The 15,694-nt window shown below is 36.0% G+C and overlaps 1 protein-coding gene across 1 annotated transcript; it reads right to left on the bottom strand.

Annotated features, from left to right (window-relative positions):
- Nucleotides 1-1,418: 1,418 nt before the first annotated feature.
- On the bottom strand, nucleotides 1,419-12,731 carry rabac1 (Rab acceptor 1 (prenylated)). Its single transcript, XM_020940591.2, has 6 exons — nucleotides 12,650-12,731; nucleotides 10,521-10,653; nucleotides 7,736-7,948; nucleotides 5,350-5,447; nucleotides 5,105-5,206; nucleotides 1,419-2,802 (listed from the first exon to the last, which is right to left on the bottom strand). Exons 2-6 carry the CDS (start codon nucleotides 10,640-10,642, stop codon nucleotides 2,714-2,716), a joined length of 624 nt encoding a protein of 207 aa, XP_020796250.2. The 5' UTR covers nucleotides 10,643-10,653; nucleotides 12,650-12,731; the 3' UTR covers nucleotides 1,419-2,713.
- Between the last annotated feature and the right edge of the window lie 2,963 nt (nucleotides 12,732-15,694).

Below are 15,694 nucleotides of genomic sequence, written 5' to 3' on the forward strand. Positions count from 1 at the left end.
GATGTGGAGACGTAGCCAAGAGTGGTGAGTGGTGATGTGCTTCACTTCAGTGACACAGAGTTCATTAACAATTTTCGCCTACTTCAGTGCAGAATAGTGACGTTTGTCGCTTGTTAATAACGTGTAGGTCGGATGAATGTGCTTTGGCCGTTCAGACTGAAGTCGCATGTCAAAAGATCAGATATGTATCGGTTTCAGGAGCACATATCCAAGTGTCCTGGGTCACATTTGAAAAAATCGGATCTGTGTCGTTCAGACTGTCATTAAAAGATCAGAAACAGGAACATAGAGGCCAAAAAATCGGATTTGGGTCACTTCAGGCTGCAGTCTGAACGCAGCCTATGTGTCACTACGGAAGCTGCAGGTAAACAAACTATTACTTTGCCGGTGAGACTGGTGCCAGGTGATATCAGTCCACCACTGCCGAGCTTTTTATCAGGAAGTACAACACACTGCTGCTGCTCAAACATAAATCCCTCAATGCAAGGTTGGTTTTACTTCTAAAATTATTCTATCAACACAGACATTCACATGGACAGTCTGGTGTAATAATAGATTTGTTTCGAGTGTTTTGTGGAGTGGGTAAGACTGTTTTTAGTGGCAGGATAAATATGACCATTGACATGCACTAGTCTAACACCAGCGACCTCTGCAAATACAAGGACTGGATGGAATATTTTTAAAAGTGTCTCCAATACCAATATCGACGTACAAAATAGATTTTTTCGAATCTAAATTAGATATAATTTTCTACCTACAAGGAAAATGTTAAAAATTTGGAATATGATAGACACTGAATGCCGTTTTTGCTGTTTGGAAGTGGAGTCAGCCGAACATTTGTTTTGATGCTGCCATACTGTATCTTCAATTTGGAGTGAGGTAGAGAAGATGTGTTTGGAGCTCGGTTTGGTTTTTAAGTTGGATTTAGCCTCTACCTCACAGGGACACTTTAAAAATAGAAGTGATCTTGTCAATTTAATTAAAACGTTTTATTTTCAAAGCAAAAAAATTGATTCTCACTTAATATTAACTATTAAAAAATATATATATTTACCAATATTTAACCTGGGAAGGGTATACAAATTAAAACGGACAAAGAAAAAAAAATTGGAAATGAGGCCCTATGTCCAAAAATATAAAACTGTACCTTTAATGTTTGTCTTTTATCTTGTATGATGTTTGGTTCCTATATTTTGTCATGTATGTAGTTTGCAAATTAAATTATTAAAAAAAAAAATTTATACAATAAAAAAAAATAATAATAAATAAAAAATCAAATAAAAAAATATAAAATAAATAAATAAAAAATTAATAAATAAATAAAAAATCTGTCATTGTCTTATTTGCTATTAATGACACATTTCCAATTCTAAAAATCCTCAGTGAACTATAAAAATAAGTAAAAAATGAACAGGGCAGGGATTTGCACGATGAGTTTATTGCACTTTAAAATGTACTTTTACATACAAGTTACTCCCCATCAAAACACAAAAAAATATGATATAAAAGGAATTTCAAGCTTTACAAAATGACCTTCTTTGTGCATACGTTACCATTAACCTAGTTTGAAGAATCGCCCTGATTTTGTGACCTGAAATAACTATAAAAATCATAGTATTTTTATAGTAAGAATAAAATGCTTTAATGTTATAGAGCACGTTTTCGATACACAACATTCTTACATTTGCAGTAACATTTTTGGCACTCGTTTTTGAAATCTAAGCTCTTATGGTCCATTATAAACTATTTAAATTAATAAATCATGCTTCAATGTCTTCGCTTATGAATTAAAATATTAAAGAACGTTTAATTAAAGGCAGATCGCTTTAATTTTTTATGTTGTGCTGATGAAAATTACGTTAAATTAATTTAAAGTAACAGCTCCAGAGCGAAGAAACAAAACTGGCAAAGATTGTTGGTACACACAGGCATCAGGTGAGGATCAATACAAAAAAAGTAAACACAAAAAAATAAAAAAATAAGTAGAAGTTTTGTTCCCTTCCCACGTGTTCGTCCACTATGGAGTTTTTTGATTTCTGTGCGTATTTCAGGACTGATCACTGGTCGTTTTTATAAGTTAAAATGATTTGCAAAAGCATTTACAAGCAGCAAAGCAGAGGCATACATGTAAAACTTAATATAAATAATAATGATGATAATTTAGGCAAGAAATGGGGACTTAAATCGATTTAAAGTCAAATAAGTAACAGCTCTAGAGGCAAAATTGTATCAAAAATGATGGTAGGGCTCAACAAATTTGGAACAATCTTTTGAATCTTCACATTTATGTTGTTTTTAAATATTATTACTACATTTGCAATTTATATTTTAGCAGATTCTGTATGAAAAGTTGACATTTTAAGTAGGAAGATTATAATTTGAGAGAAAGCTGGACTAGAAACAGCTAAATTACAGGGTTATGAGGTTTCTTAGATATAAAAAAAAAAAGTATTCTGTAATATTATAAATTTGTTACTAAAATTGCAGTATTCACAATTTTCTGATTACAATTTTGGTTCAAGCGCTATTAACGTCGCAGCCCTGGAGTTGATGTTACGTGAGGACAGATACAAGATACAGGATACAGAGAAAAAAATAAGAAATATATCGTTTTAGCTCCCTCCCCCGCGTCCGTCCCCTACGGTCTTTTTGATTGCGGTGTGTATTTGAAGCCTGATCACTGACCATCTCCCACTGAGGCCGAGTCTGCTCTTCACACCGGCTCCATGAGGAGTTCTTCCAGGTCCGAGCCCTCCACCTCACGGAACGCAGCGTGGGAGCCAATCACAAACAGCGTCGCTCCTGACAAGATACGCCACACAAGACACAGGAGAGGAGGGGAAAGCATTTAGAACAAGATGGCCTCTCGAAAAGATAAGCCTCATTTACAATTATATTTAAGGTGTTTTGCTCTCGAGACACTTTTACTGTATCATTTAACACAGTAAGCAGCTCGACTTGTGCTGCTGGATGTCTCGGACTTGCCATAACCACAAGGAGAGATGAGTAGGGCTGAGAAACCGAGATCCAAAAAGTTTTAAGTCATCAATTATCAACTTGGGTCTTTTAAAATGACAGGTTTACAGCCGAGCCTCTCAGTAAAAGAATGTGGAGTTCAGATTTTGAAAGAAATTTTACGTTTTTATTGTTTTAAATGGCACCGATTAAATGATACTGAAGTTAAGACTGTTTTCTATTTGCAAACATAAAAATTCAAAGAAGAAATATAATGCAATATAATGTAATATAATAATACAAACAGACCGTATTTTTTGGACTATAAGTTGCGCTTTTTTCATGGTTTCAGGGTGTTTCCTGTGACTTATACTCCGGTGCGACTTATATATTAAAATTTTCCGACTGACAGCCGCGAGAGGCTCTAGTCTTGTGTGTCAGTATCTAGTACTACTATACCTCCTGTACCACTGTCACTTTGCATTCTATTGCACATGTCTCCTGTAGAAAAAGCTGCTGTTCTGCTGCAAATAGTGAAATATTCAGATGAAAACGGTAACCAAGCAGCAGAGAGAAAGTTTGGAGTGAGCGAGAAACTTGTGATTGACGGAAAGTGGGGATGGAGAACACAGCTTCACGGTAACTGGGAGGGTCCGCCATGCAACTTTCCTGGAAGTCACTGGATGAATCAACAAAGCCTGAACTTCAGTGACACCGAAACCATCCTGTCGGGATTCAGAAAGGCCGGAATAATTCTAACTGGAGCTGATGCTGAGTCTGACGACAGCTACACAGAAGAGGAAGCGGCGCTCTGTTTACATCATGGATCTATGGTTTATTTCCAGAGGTCACACAGAAGTGACACCGAGAATGAAGAATTCAATGGATTTAGTGATTTGGAGTGAGATTGTGAGTTTGGTAATCTTATGTTCTGTTGTTTATGCTATAATGATCTGAATAACTGTTCATATGTGACATTAACGTAACGTCTATTCAGCCTGTTGTTTCAAGATGAAATGTCGGTTCCTGTTCTCTGATTTTACAAAATACATTTCCCCAAAAAGTGCCATTCCTAGTCCGGTGAGACTTATACATGTTTTTTCCTTCTTCATTGTGTATTTTTTGCCTGGTGCGACTTATAGTCCAGAAAATACGGTAATTTATTTCTGTTTGTTTGTATTGTGATTTTAATGTCTTTCTTATTCTGTAAAACACTTTGAATTGCTTTGTTTGTTGCATGACTAGAGCTCAGTATCATTCAGAAGTTGCCAATACAAAACATATCTTGATACACTGAACTTACAATTCAATATGATTCAATACGCTATACTTCTAATCTATTTTATATGGTTCAATAAAAAATAAAGGCTAAATCATGGCTGTGATACTAAATGTCTTTTTTAAGCCACTTCTTTTGCAAAGTTCATATGAAACACAAACATTTTCATGTTCAACATCAAAAAAGTGAAAATGTCAAATGTGTCGCATAAACAAGTTTAATTCCTCTGAAAACGCAACAAAACTGTAGTGCTGTAACAAAATAATTGAGTAAAATATACAAAAAAATACTCTTGGCGATATATCGATACAGCAGCCCATGATATTGATACTGTATCATTACATCTCAGCGAATTTGGAGTCAGACTCTGTTATGAATAGGATTTTTTGACGGACAAAATAGAAAATAATAATAATCTGGATCACGTGGAGCGGGTTAATATAAACATTTTAAGACCATAATGATGAGGCTCGCTGCAGCAGTTACACAGAGAGGGACGACAAGCTCATAATGTAAGTCAACTGGAGCCAGAGTCAGAAGGACGGAAGGAAGGGCCTCTTGGCGAACTTCCTATTTGGCACACGGCGGCTAGTGCGTTAACTATGTCCACTCACATATACAGTCTATGCATTAAACAATAAAATATATCAGTATTTCAATATTTTTGCACACCCCTATGTATGCCGTAAAGATACAAATAAACTCCCTCTTCACTATTATAAGTTCTGAAGCTTTCCTCATATTTAAAACTAATTCCAGATTTACTTGACCTAATATTTTAATTTAGAAACTTAGAAATAGTTGCATTATTACCTTCAAGATGACACACCGCCGTTCTTAATATAAACATTAAGAAGTACACAGACTTACCGAGAATCCAGAAAACAGCAGCTCCAGCACCTGCCAACCAGAAAACAGGGAGAGAGACGGCACCTGCCAGACTCATCTGATGGGGCGTGGTCAGCTCTTTGCCTAAAAATGGAAACAATATGATGATTATTTCTAACTTTGTATGGAAATAAAACATATATGAATAAAGAAAGAAATTATAATAGCTAAAAACATAACCACATGTATTGGTTTAATTTTAATTTAAAGGACGTTTCGTTGCTTACCCATAATGACTAGTTTCTTCTCCAGAGATTTGACGTGAATTACGTAAAAGGCTCCAGCAAACACGGCCAAAGCGATCAGCAGCATGGGAGAGCTAATACTGTAAACACGTCAAAGTAGAGTCGAGTTATTATTAAAATGATGTACATTTCTTTCAGTCACAGTGCAAATAAAACATCTTAACGTGGTGGGAACTGGGGCTGGGTATCATTAAGGAGTTGCCGATACGATACATACCTCGATACACAGGCCACGATACGATACATACCTCGATACAGTGCACTTTCGTTTAGATATATTTCAAATCGATTCGATACGGTTCAATAAAAAATAAAGGCTAAGTCGTGGCTGTGATACTAAAAGTCTTTGTTAAATCACTTCTTGTGCAAAGTTCATATGAAACACAAACATTTTATTCATCAAAACAGTGAAAATGTCAAATGTGTCGCATCAATGAGTTTCCTTTCACTCCACAAGCAACAAAACTGTAGCGCTGTAACAAAATAATTTAGTAAAACACACCTAAAAATGCTCTTGGTGAAATATCGATACAGTAGCCCACGATATCGATACTGTATCATCACATTAAACGATACAATATATCGATATTCCGATATTTTTGCACACCCCCTAGTGGGAACAACTCTGAATTTCAAAGAAGCACCTGGATTAACCCCTTGGCATTGGTTATTCTTTGTCTCATATTTATGTTCAGTTGTGGATGTTGTTTGGGCTTAGTGTCTGTTTTTCATGCGCTTTGAAAACTTAATTCAGATTAATAGTTGTCTTATTGTAATGTAAGCGCCTTCATTGTCTGAGGAAATTGTCCTTTTACCATGTAGACCGAACCATGATGACACTGTTCTTAAAACGCGGAATCGGTTTTAACTTTTTCAATGGTCTCATGGTTTGGGAGCGTCTCTGCTAAAAACAAGAACTCCCTGAATCAGTCGGTTAAATGCTCGAGTACCTCAGAGCCCCCTGCACTACCTGCACTCAAGACAGTTACAGAGGATGTCCCAGAGTATTTTAAAAGACGTGCAACATCCACTAAACTCAGAGTTTCAGCTGCTTCCTTCTGGTCAGAGGCTTTTAGTCCCAAAATCTAGAACAAATCGTTTTAAAAGAAGCTTCATTCCAGCTGCTATCATACTTAAACTGTAATCTATTTATCTATCAATTTTAGTACGTTTGTCTTGGAGAAATTGTGGGTTTTTCATATATTTAATATTTATTGTGATTTTAGTCAAGCGTGATGAATGAATTTAACTAATTGTTGAAGCAACGAACCATTCTGCACTGGAGCACTTTAACACTATTTTGTAACTGTGTTTTATATGTATTTATTGATAATGATGTGGATGAATGAAATGTGAAATGTGGGACCTGCCTCTCAAATCTGCAAAACAAATTTACGTAAGGGTACAAATAAAGCAACCTAACCTAACCTATAAACATAAGGAGCTACAGCAGGGGTGTCAAACTCATTTTGGTCCGGGGGCCATATCCAACCTACTTTGATCCCAAAGGGGCCGGATCAGAAAACTCATGACATATAAACCCCAAAAATAACAATAAGTTCAAATATTTGTGCAGAGAAACACAAATCTATTACAGACATCTTTTTTAATTGATGAACTCTTTCTTTTACAAAATATTATAATATTATGAACAACCTGAAACTTTAAGGAAAATCCAATTTCAACACAATGTTTTAACTTTAACGTGTATGCAAATAGGAATAAGTACATTTTTCTTGGAAAATCCTGCACTCGGCTCCACTTTTCTCATTTTGGACATTTTGCTGATGACGGTGTCACGGTCAACAGTCAAAACGATCGTCCTTTAAAGCATTTGGAAAGAGACAAGTCTTCATTTGTGCTGCTGTGGTGGGAGGGGCCACGTACAGAGACGCTGGAGACACTGATATGCTAAGCGATGCAGAAAATTACCAATATTTTAATAGAAAATATAATTAAAATATTTTTGTAGAAAATCAGCGAAGGGCTAGATTAAAGGTCTTGGAGGGCCGGATCTGGTCCCCGGGCCGTATGTTTGACACCTGTGAGCTACAGGTTGCATTAATTAATCATGTAATTCTTATTTTACCCAAATCCCAGTGCTAGTTTGTGGTTTCTGTGGTCTAATATTCCCACAGTTCATGACATTATGTGTATACATTTATGAATCTACTTGAGGACTCACAAAATTAGATGATAAACTTTTTAATAAGGCCTAAAAATGGTATGGAAGTGCCTGTTTTGAATTTATAACAAAGAAATACTCTTGCATTTGTTTGTTAATTCTACATTTATATCGACCTTTTTGAGTCTGAATCACCCAGGGGTTTATATGTTTGCCTCATTGTGTTCATTGTGAGCGCCTTACATGCAGTACAAAATAAGTCCCAGGAAGATGAAGGTGTAGTTGCTGTTGTAGATCTCCACATTTTTCACCACCCTTTTACACAGCTCTCCGAAGTTTCGAGGTTTGGAAAATTTCCGCTGGTCGACGAAACTGGCCCAGGGTCGGATGGACACTCGGCGTTTGTCCAGCCACTCTTTGGCCATTCCAGCGGAGAAACCTTTGGGCATCCACAGCCTGGAGACAAAAAGACAACAAATCACACACTTGAAAAGGAAGTAATTACGCACATAGTTCACACTTTACTGTAGCTGTAGTTGACTAATATTTTATTTGCACAGGGTAAGTCTTTAGTTGACTGTTGCCATGTACAAGATAAACACAAATCAAATTTGAAAATTATATGAAGACTATGATAAATAAGTACAATTTCAGGAGCTACTCTCTCTTCAGTACTTTCAGATGTTTAACAATAGATAGTTGGCAAAATACTGGTACATTTTTATTATGACATATAACTAGGGATGTAACAATAACCAAAATATCGTGATATCGTATCGTCAAAAGTCTCACAATAATATTGTGGGCTGTCACAATATATCGAATCATAAGATCCTTTGCTTAAATGCATGGTTTTATAGTAGCAACAGCTTATAAACATTAGTTAGTTAGTTTATTATTTTATTTATCTAGGAGCTACACAAAGAGGTCATATGTTTGTGCCAAGTTACAGCAAAATTGCTCATTTCCACCTTCAGTCCCTGGGCAGGTTGGTGTCATAAATGGTGTAAATGCCAATAAAATAAAATACAGTGTTTACTGATGCAATCATCCAGTCAAGCAAAAAGTAAAACTATAGTCCCATTCAGTCTCAGGCACCATATCCAAACACTATTTACATATTTTATAATTTGTACATGATATAATTTCACATGGGAGGCTGTTCCAGAGGTTTATCTCCCTGTAGGAGAAAGATGATTGACCAAATGAGGTTCTGTATCTCTGAACACGACACTCCTCTGGCTTTGGACCGTGTGGCTCTGCAGGTTTTCTCTGAAGTGAGCATGGATGATTTTAAATAATGTTGTTAACATCTGATTAAATGTAAGCAAGTTATCAAAATTTTGCTATTTATATTTGACAAGTATTGAAAAGTGGCGAGGATTTTTAGTGCTCATTTATACAATGTTTCTAACGGCTTTAGAGATGTGTGAAGAATCCCTCAGTCGTCCAGGTAGAATCCATGAGGAGAAGATTCAGTTTGTCGACTGGACAAAAGTTAGTTTGGTTGAAGACGTCTTTAGAGATATTTTAGACGCCTGAGACCAGCTTGTAATACAACACTGAAGATGCGAGACATAGCATTAAAATACGTAGGGACATACGGGAAAATAGGGACCTACATATCCCATGTTTCAGTGCAAAAAACATGAAAACAATGATATGTAACAATAAACAATATGATAATTCTTGGGATTATTTAAAATGTTTTGGGATTATGACGGAAATAACTCACACCAAAATCTTGTCAAGGTATTTTAAAATCAAAAAAGTGTTCTATCTACAATTACATCAGCCTCTCCAAAATATCCCAATAAATATCGTATCATGAGATGCATTTTGTGATAATATCGTACAGAGAGATTTGATTTAGATATCATGACATCCCTACATGTAACACATTCATTTCCATTTACCACTTCTACCGACTGAATTTTCAACTAACAATTGACCCACTTTTTGTAAAACTATCTTATATTATCTAAAAACATTGAGTTTATCTATCTAGAAATGTAGATAACTGTGCAGTGTAGATAGAAAATGACTCATATATACAAATGCAATGATGTTATCTGTACTCTTCTCTTTTTAATTTAAATGTTAATGATTATTTATGATTTTATTTGTTTGTAGGTGTGTAACGATTTCCAAGTCTCTCGATATGATATCATCACGGTATGAACCTCACGGTACGATATTTATTGCGATATCGTGGGAAAGCTCATGATATGATGGGGAGACTCACGATTAGGGATGTAACAATATCCAAATATTTCTGTACGATATCTTCACGATATACATCTCATGATACGATATATATTGCGATATTTTGTGGAGGCTTACAAACAAAACTGTTAACATGCCTTGACAAGACTTAATCCAAAGAACTAAGACTTAAAAGTGCTTAGAACTGTTATTTCTTCTTGTAATCTGCACTGAAATGGAGCAAAGGATCATGGTCTATGTAGTTCCCTCTGTCTTTTTTATCTATTGCTGCACCATAACTCTTAATTTAAGCAAAGAGACTTGTAATTCGATATATTGTGATGGTCCATGATATTATTGTGAGAAATTTGACGATACGATATCACGATATTTCGGTTATTGTTACACCCCTATTTATTTGCATTGTGATTTTCATTCAATTCTGTTTTGCAAAGCACTTTCACTTACTTTTTGTATGAATCGTGCTCTACAAATAAACTCACCTTCCCTATTAGAGAGCCAATAAATTTTCTGTAAATAATAATTAATTACGATAAATATTTGAATTGTAATATTGTACAGGCAAATGTCTTCTAATCATTGTATAAATTATAAAAACATGTGTCAACATTCATTAATTAATCAAAAGTATCAAAAGCATTTATGTGTCTAATGGATCCAAAATGATACGTGTAACTATAAAAGAACACGAGTAATAATGACGAATGAATAATGAAATGTAATCCCTGCGAATATTTGCTTTTGTTGTGAGAGTACACGATGTGCTTGTAACAGTGTGTGCCAATTGTTTTGTTAAACTCACTTGGACATGATCCCAGCTCCACCTGTGCCTGTGGGAAACGCATCCTCGGCACTGAACAGGTCTCCTCCTTTACTGTCCATGTCCACCTCACAGTTCTCCCCTTTTGGAGCTCCCGAGGACATTTAAACTCACTCTGCGGCAAAACACAGACGGAAATAATAAACAAACGCACGATTACACATGTTAAAACAGATTGGCATGTTCGTCCAGACTTTGCCAAACTGTGTTCAGACGTAGTTGCAAATATTAAACCGGAACTAAACCTGGACTGCAACTACAATAGGAGTACAACAGAACCAAAACCAAGTCTACTTCAAGACGATAGGTACGATCACACAGACTACATGGAATTGTGAGTAAACTGCAATAGATTCTGGACTAAACTACAACTAGAACAGGGCCAAACCTGGGCTCAAACCAGGACCAACAAGGATAAGATCAAACCAGAACCAAACCAGGGCTAGTGAGGACAAACGTTTAATGTTATAATTACATTTAAAATATGACTTGATGGGAAAGGGATTAATTTAATTTAATCTAAGTGTGGCAACAGACTAGGGAATGGACAAGATCTCGTGAGACAAGATAGACCACGAGATTGCGCACACATTATCTCGTGACATTTATCCCCATGTTTTTACACTTAGACTGGATAAAAAATAGAGTTGATTCCTTGCAAGTTACAATTTTTGAGAAGCTGTAGTCCCAAAAAGCAACTCTTACAATGACAGCAGAAATATTAAGTAAATCAAAAATTATGAGCCCAAAATTAGGCACTGGACTGTACAATTAATTCATTATAAACAATGTCTTAATCTCATCTTTTCTCGTTCTCGTTAATCCAATGTCGTGTCTCGTTTCGTCTTCTGGAAATTGTGCCTCGACCTTTTTTTTTTGTTCTAGAGATTGTGGTTAATTTTTTCCGACTTGATAAGCATTTTATTCAACTGTGGTTGTTTTAAAAGTGTAGAAATAAGGTTTAATTTGACCTGAAATGAACCACTTACATAAAACAATATTTTTACTAGGGCTGGTTATCATTCAGAGGTTGCCGATACGATACATACCTCGATTCAGTGAGCTAATGATTCGATACGATTCAGTACGGTATATTTCAAAAAATAAAGGCTGTGATACCAAAAGTCTTTGTTAAACAAGAGAATATGAAACACAAACATTTTAATCATCAAAACAGTGAAAGTATCTAAACAAACAACAAAACTGTAGCACTGTAACAAAATAATTTAGTGTATCTTCACATTAAATGATATGATATTAAGATCTTTACATATTTTTGCACACCCCTAATCTCATCCAACCCCTACAACAGACCTTATGTTGATTTTTTTTTTTTTTTTTTTATTCTAGTGATTGTAGTTCGTTTTTTCTGGCTTGATGAGCATTTTATTCCACTGTGGTTGTTTTAAAAGTGTAGAAATAAGGTTTAATTCCACGTTTTGGGCTCAACAATTCAACGCGATACATTTCAAATCGATTTGATAAGGTTCAATAAAAAAATAAAGGCTAAATCATGGCTGTGATCTGTTCTTTTGTTCTGTGTTTTGTCTTTGTTGAACCACTTCTTGTGCAAAGTTCATATGAAACACACCCACACTTACATAAAACCCACTTACATAAAGAAATATATTTATACCGATGCTATTTTGTGCTCTGTAAAATCTATGTGGCAATTTGAGGTTAACCACAAACCAAAAAGAATGACAAAACTGTTACATAAGACAAAACCCTGTGACAGAAACTTAATTGTGATGGAAAATTTTAGTTATGGAAATTGTGTGTCACTAGAAAAGAGCCTGGGCGCTACACGTCGACACCGAAACTACAGACTTATCATACTATCAATTTATCTACATGTCATTTGTTTAAAGATTTCAGTGTATGATTAAACAAAATAAAAAATAAAAAAAAATTTAAAAAAAGAAAGAAAAGAGAGAAAGACACGTCCACGTATTATAACTAAACTTAGCGATCTTAGCTGCAACGCCAAGATCTCAAAGCACTACGAAGAATACACGTTTGGTAAACTTATCAGGTTATAAAATGTTTGTTTAAATAAATAATATGTGGATTAAATAAAGGTTTTTTTTTTTTTTTTTTTTTTAACTTACTTGCTGAGGATCGCCTCTTCACTGTTGTGGTTGTTCTTTGCTGGAGCGGAAGTGATGTGGACGAGCCGGACCCGGACTTCCGGTTATTTTAGGTAAACAACGCCACCTGTCTCCGCTATAAACGCATGGATTTATTAAAATAACTATATTAATGCACGAATTAGTTAAAATAACTTTATAAACGGGATGAATGTATTAAAATAACTATATAAACGGCATAAATGTATTAAAATAACTATATAAACTGCATGAATTTATAAAACTAACTATACTAACTGCATGAATTCATTAAAATAACCATATAAACTGCATGAATTCATTAAAATAACCATATAAACTGCATGAATTTATTAAAATAACCATATAAACTGCATGAATTTATTAAAGTAACTATCTAAACTGCATGAATTCACTAAAATAACTATAGAAACTGCATGAATTTATTAAAATAACCATATAAACTGCATGGATTTATTAAAGTAACCATATAAACTGAATTAATTTATTAAAATAACCATATAAACTGCACGAATTTATTAAAATAACTGTATAAACTGCATGAATGTATTAAAATAACTATATAAACTGCATGAATTTATAAAACTAACTATATTAACTGCATGAATTCATTAAAATAACTGTATTAACGCCTCAAATTTATTAAAATAACTATCTAAACTGCATGAATTCACTAAAATAACTATAGAAACTGCATGAATTTATTAAAATAACCATATAAACTGCATGAATTTATTAAAATAACTATACTAACTGCATGAATTCATTAAAATAACTGCATTAACACCTTAAATTTATTTAAATAACCATATAAACTGCCTGAATTTATTAAAGTAACTATCTAAACCGCATGAATTCACTAAAATAACTATAGAAACTGCATTAATTTATTAAAATAACGATATAAACTGCATTAATTTATTAAAATAACTACATTTATGATATTTCTTTGCCATAATTTAGGAAAAATGGTCAACAAATAAAATATAAGCGCTGATTATATGAAAGCTAAGTTTAGTACAATTAGGTCGTCATGTTAAAATTTTCATGATTTTGTGGTATTTCTGTGTCAAAGTTCATGAACAAATGCTATGTTACATGTATGTATGTATACAAGAAAATTACTATAGGGAAGCTGTTCAGTATATTTGGTCATTGTCTACTCCATAGACTGTATATGTTTTTGTTGTTGTTTTAATATAAAGTCTATGGTCACAGATAGGATGACCAAATGTTCCTATTTACCCGGGATAGTCCCAGTCTTGAGCCCTGTGTCCCCTGTCCCAGCAGATTTATCCAAAACCATTAATTAGTCCCAGTTATATACAAGAAATATCCCTGGTGTCCCTGTTTTTGACCAATCTGATCCCTACCAACAGTAAAGAGAGGCATGAATTGTAATCTGTTTAGATAAAATACAGAAAAGCTTCTTAAAAATCACCAAAACAAGAAAAAAAGAAAATGTGACTACACTGACTCATATGTTAGTCATGAATGGGCCAAGTGCAAAACAATTTTCCTTAATTTCTCGTTCCACTATTTTATTATTACCAACCACCAAAAAAAACAGGGGTGTCCCAGTTTTGTATTTTGAATTTCTGGTCACCTTACACATAGAGGCAGGTGAGAATGTGTAATGAATATCTTTAAAACATTATTATTAAGGTTGATTGTGAAACATTGCAGACAAAGCAATAATAAAGGCATCACCATGGAGAAAAGCATTTAATGAACACTCCACCGTACACAATGCACCTTGAACATACAGTACTTTAAGTTAATTATCCGTATTTATCCTCAATATGTAGGTAAAACTTGCAGCACTAGTTCTGGAGGACTGGTGAATCAAAATAAAACCAAAAATAAGAAAATGGAAAAACAGTTTTCTTCTTTATTTGTCTCCAAACAAAAATGAAAAAACAGATAATGATTCGTTTTTTCAATTTTCGATTTTGTGTTTAAATGAATATTGGAAAAAAAAAAGGATAATCCGTGACTTAAACTGTGATGCCGGACTGAACCAGGACTAAACCAGGACCGAGACCGGGACCAAACCAGGAACAGACCAGAAATGAGACCGGGACTGAGACCAGGACCAGACCACAGACCAGGACCAGGACTGAGACCAGGACCAGGACTGAGACCAGGACTGAGACCGTTACCAGACCAGGACCAGGACTGAGACTAGGACTGAGACCGGGACCAGACCAAGACCAGGACTGAGACCAGGACTGAGATCAGGACCAAGACCAGGACTGAGGCAGGACCAGACAGGGAAAAGACCGGGGCTGAAACCAGAAATGAGACCGGGACTGAGACCAGAAATGACACCGGGACTGAGACCAGGACCAAGACCGGGACCAGGACTGAGACGGGGAACAGACCGGACCAGAACTAAGACCAGGACTGAGACGGGGACCAAGACTAGGACCGAGACCAGAAATGAGACCGGGACTGAGACCGGGACTGAGACCGGGACCGAGACCGGGACCGAGACCAGGACCAAGACCAGTTTAGTCCAGGACTGAGACCAGGACCAGACCAAGACCAGGACTGAGACCAGGACTGAGATCAGGACCGAGACCAGGGCTGAGGCGGGACCAGGCCGGGAACAGACCGGGGCTGAAACCAGAAATGAGACCGGGACCAGACCGGGACTGAGACCAGAAATGACACCGGGACTGAGACCAGGACCAAGACCAGGACCAGGACTGAGACAGGGAACAGACCAGACCAGAACCAAGACCAGGACTGAGACCAGAAATGAGACTGGGACTGACACCGGGACTGAAACCAGGACCAAGACCAGGACCAAGACCAGTTTAGTCCAGGACTGAGACTGGGATGGAGGCGGGACCAGACTGGGAACAGACCGGGACTGAAACCAGAAACACCGGGACTGAGATGGGACCAAGACCAGAACCAGGACTGAGACTAGGACTGAGACCAGGACTGAGGCGGGACCAGACCGGGACCAGACCGGGACTGAGACCAGAAATGAGACCAGGACCAGACTGGGACCAGACC

The sequence above is a fragment of the Boleophthalmus pectinirostris genome, unplaced genomic scaffold (assembly GCF_026225935.1).
Source record: "Boleophthalmus pectinirostris isolate CB_2022bp ecotype Guang Dong unplaced genomic scaffold, ASM2622593v1 HiC_scaffold_6, whole genome shotgun sequence".
In the NCBI taxonomy this organism is placed as follows: domain Eukaryota; kingdom Metazoa; phylum Chordata; class Actinopteri; order Gobiiformes; family Gobiidae; genus Boleophthalmus; species Boleophthalmus pectinirostris.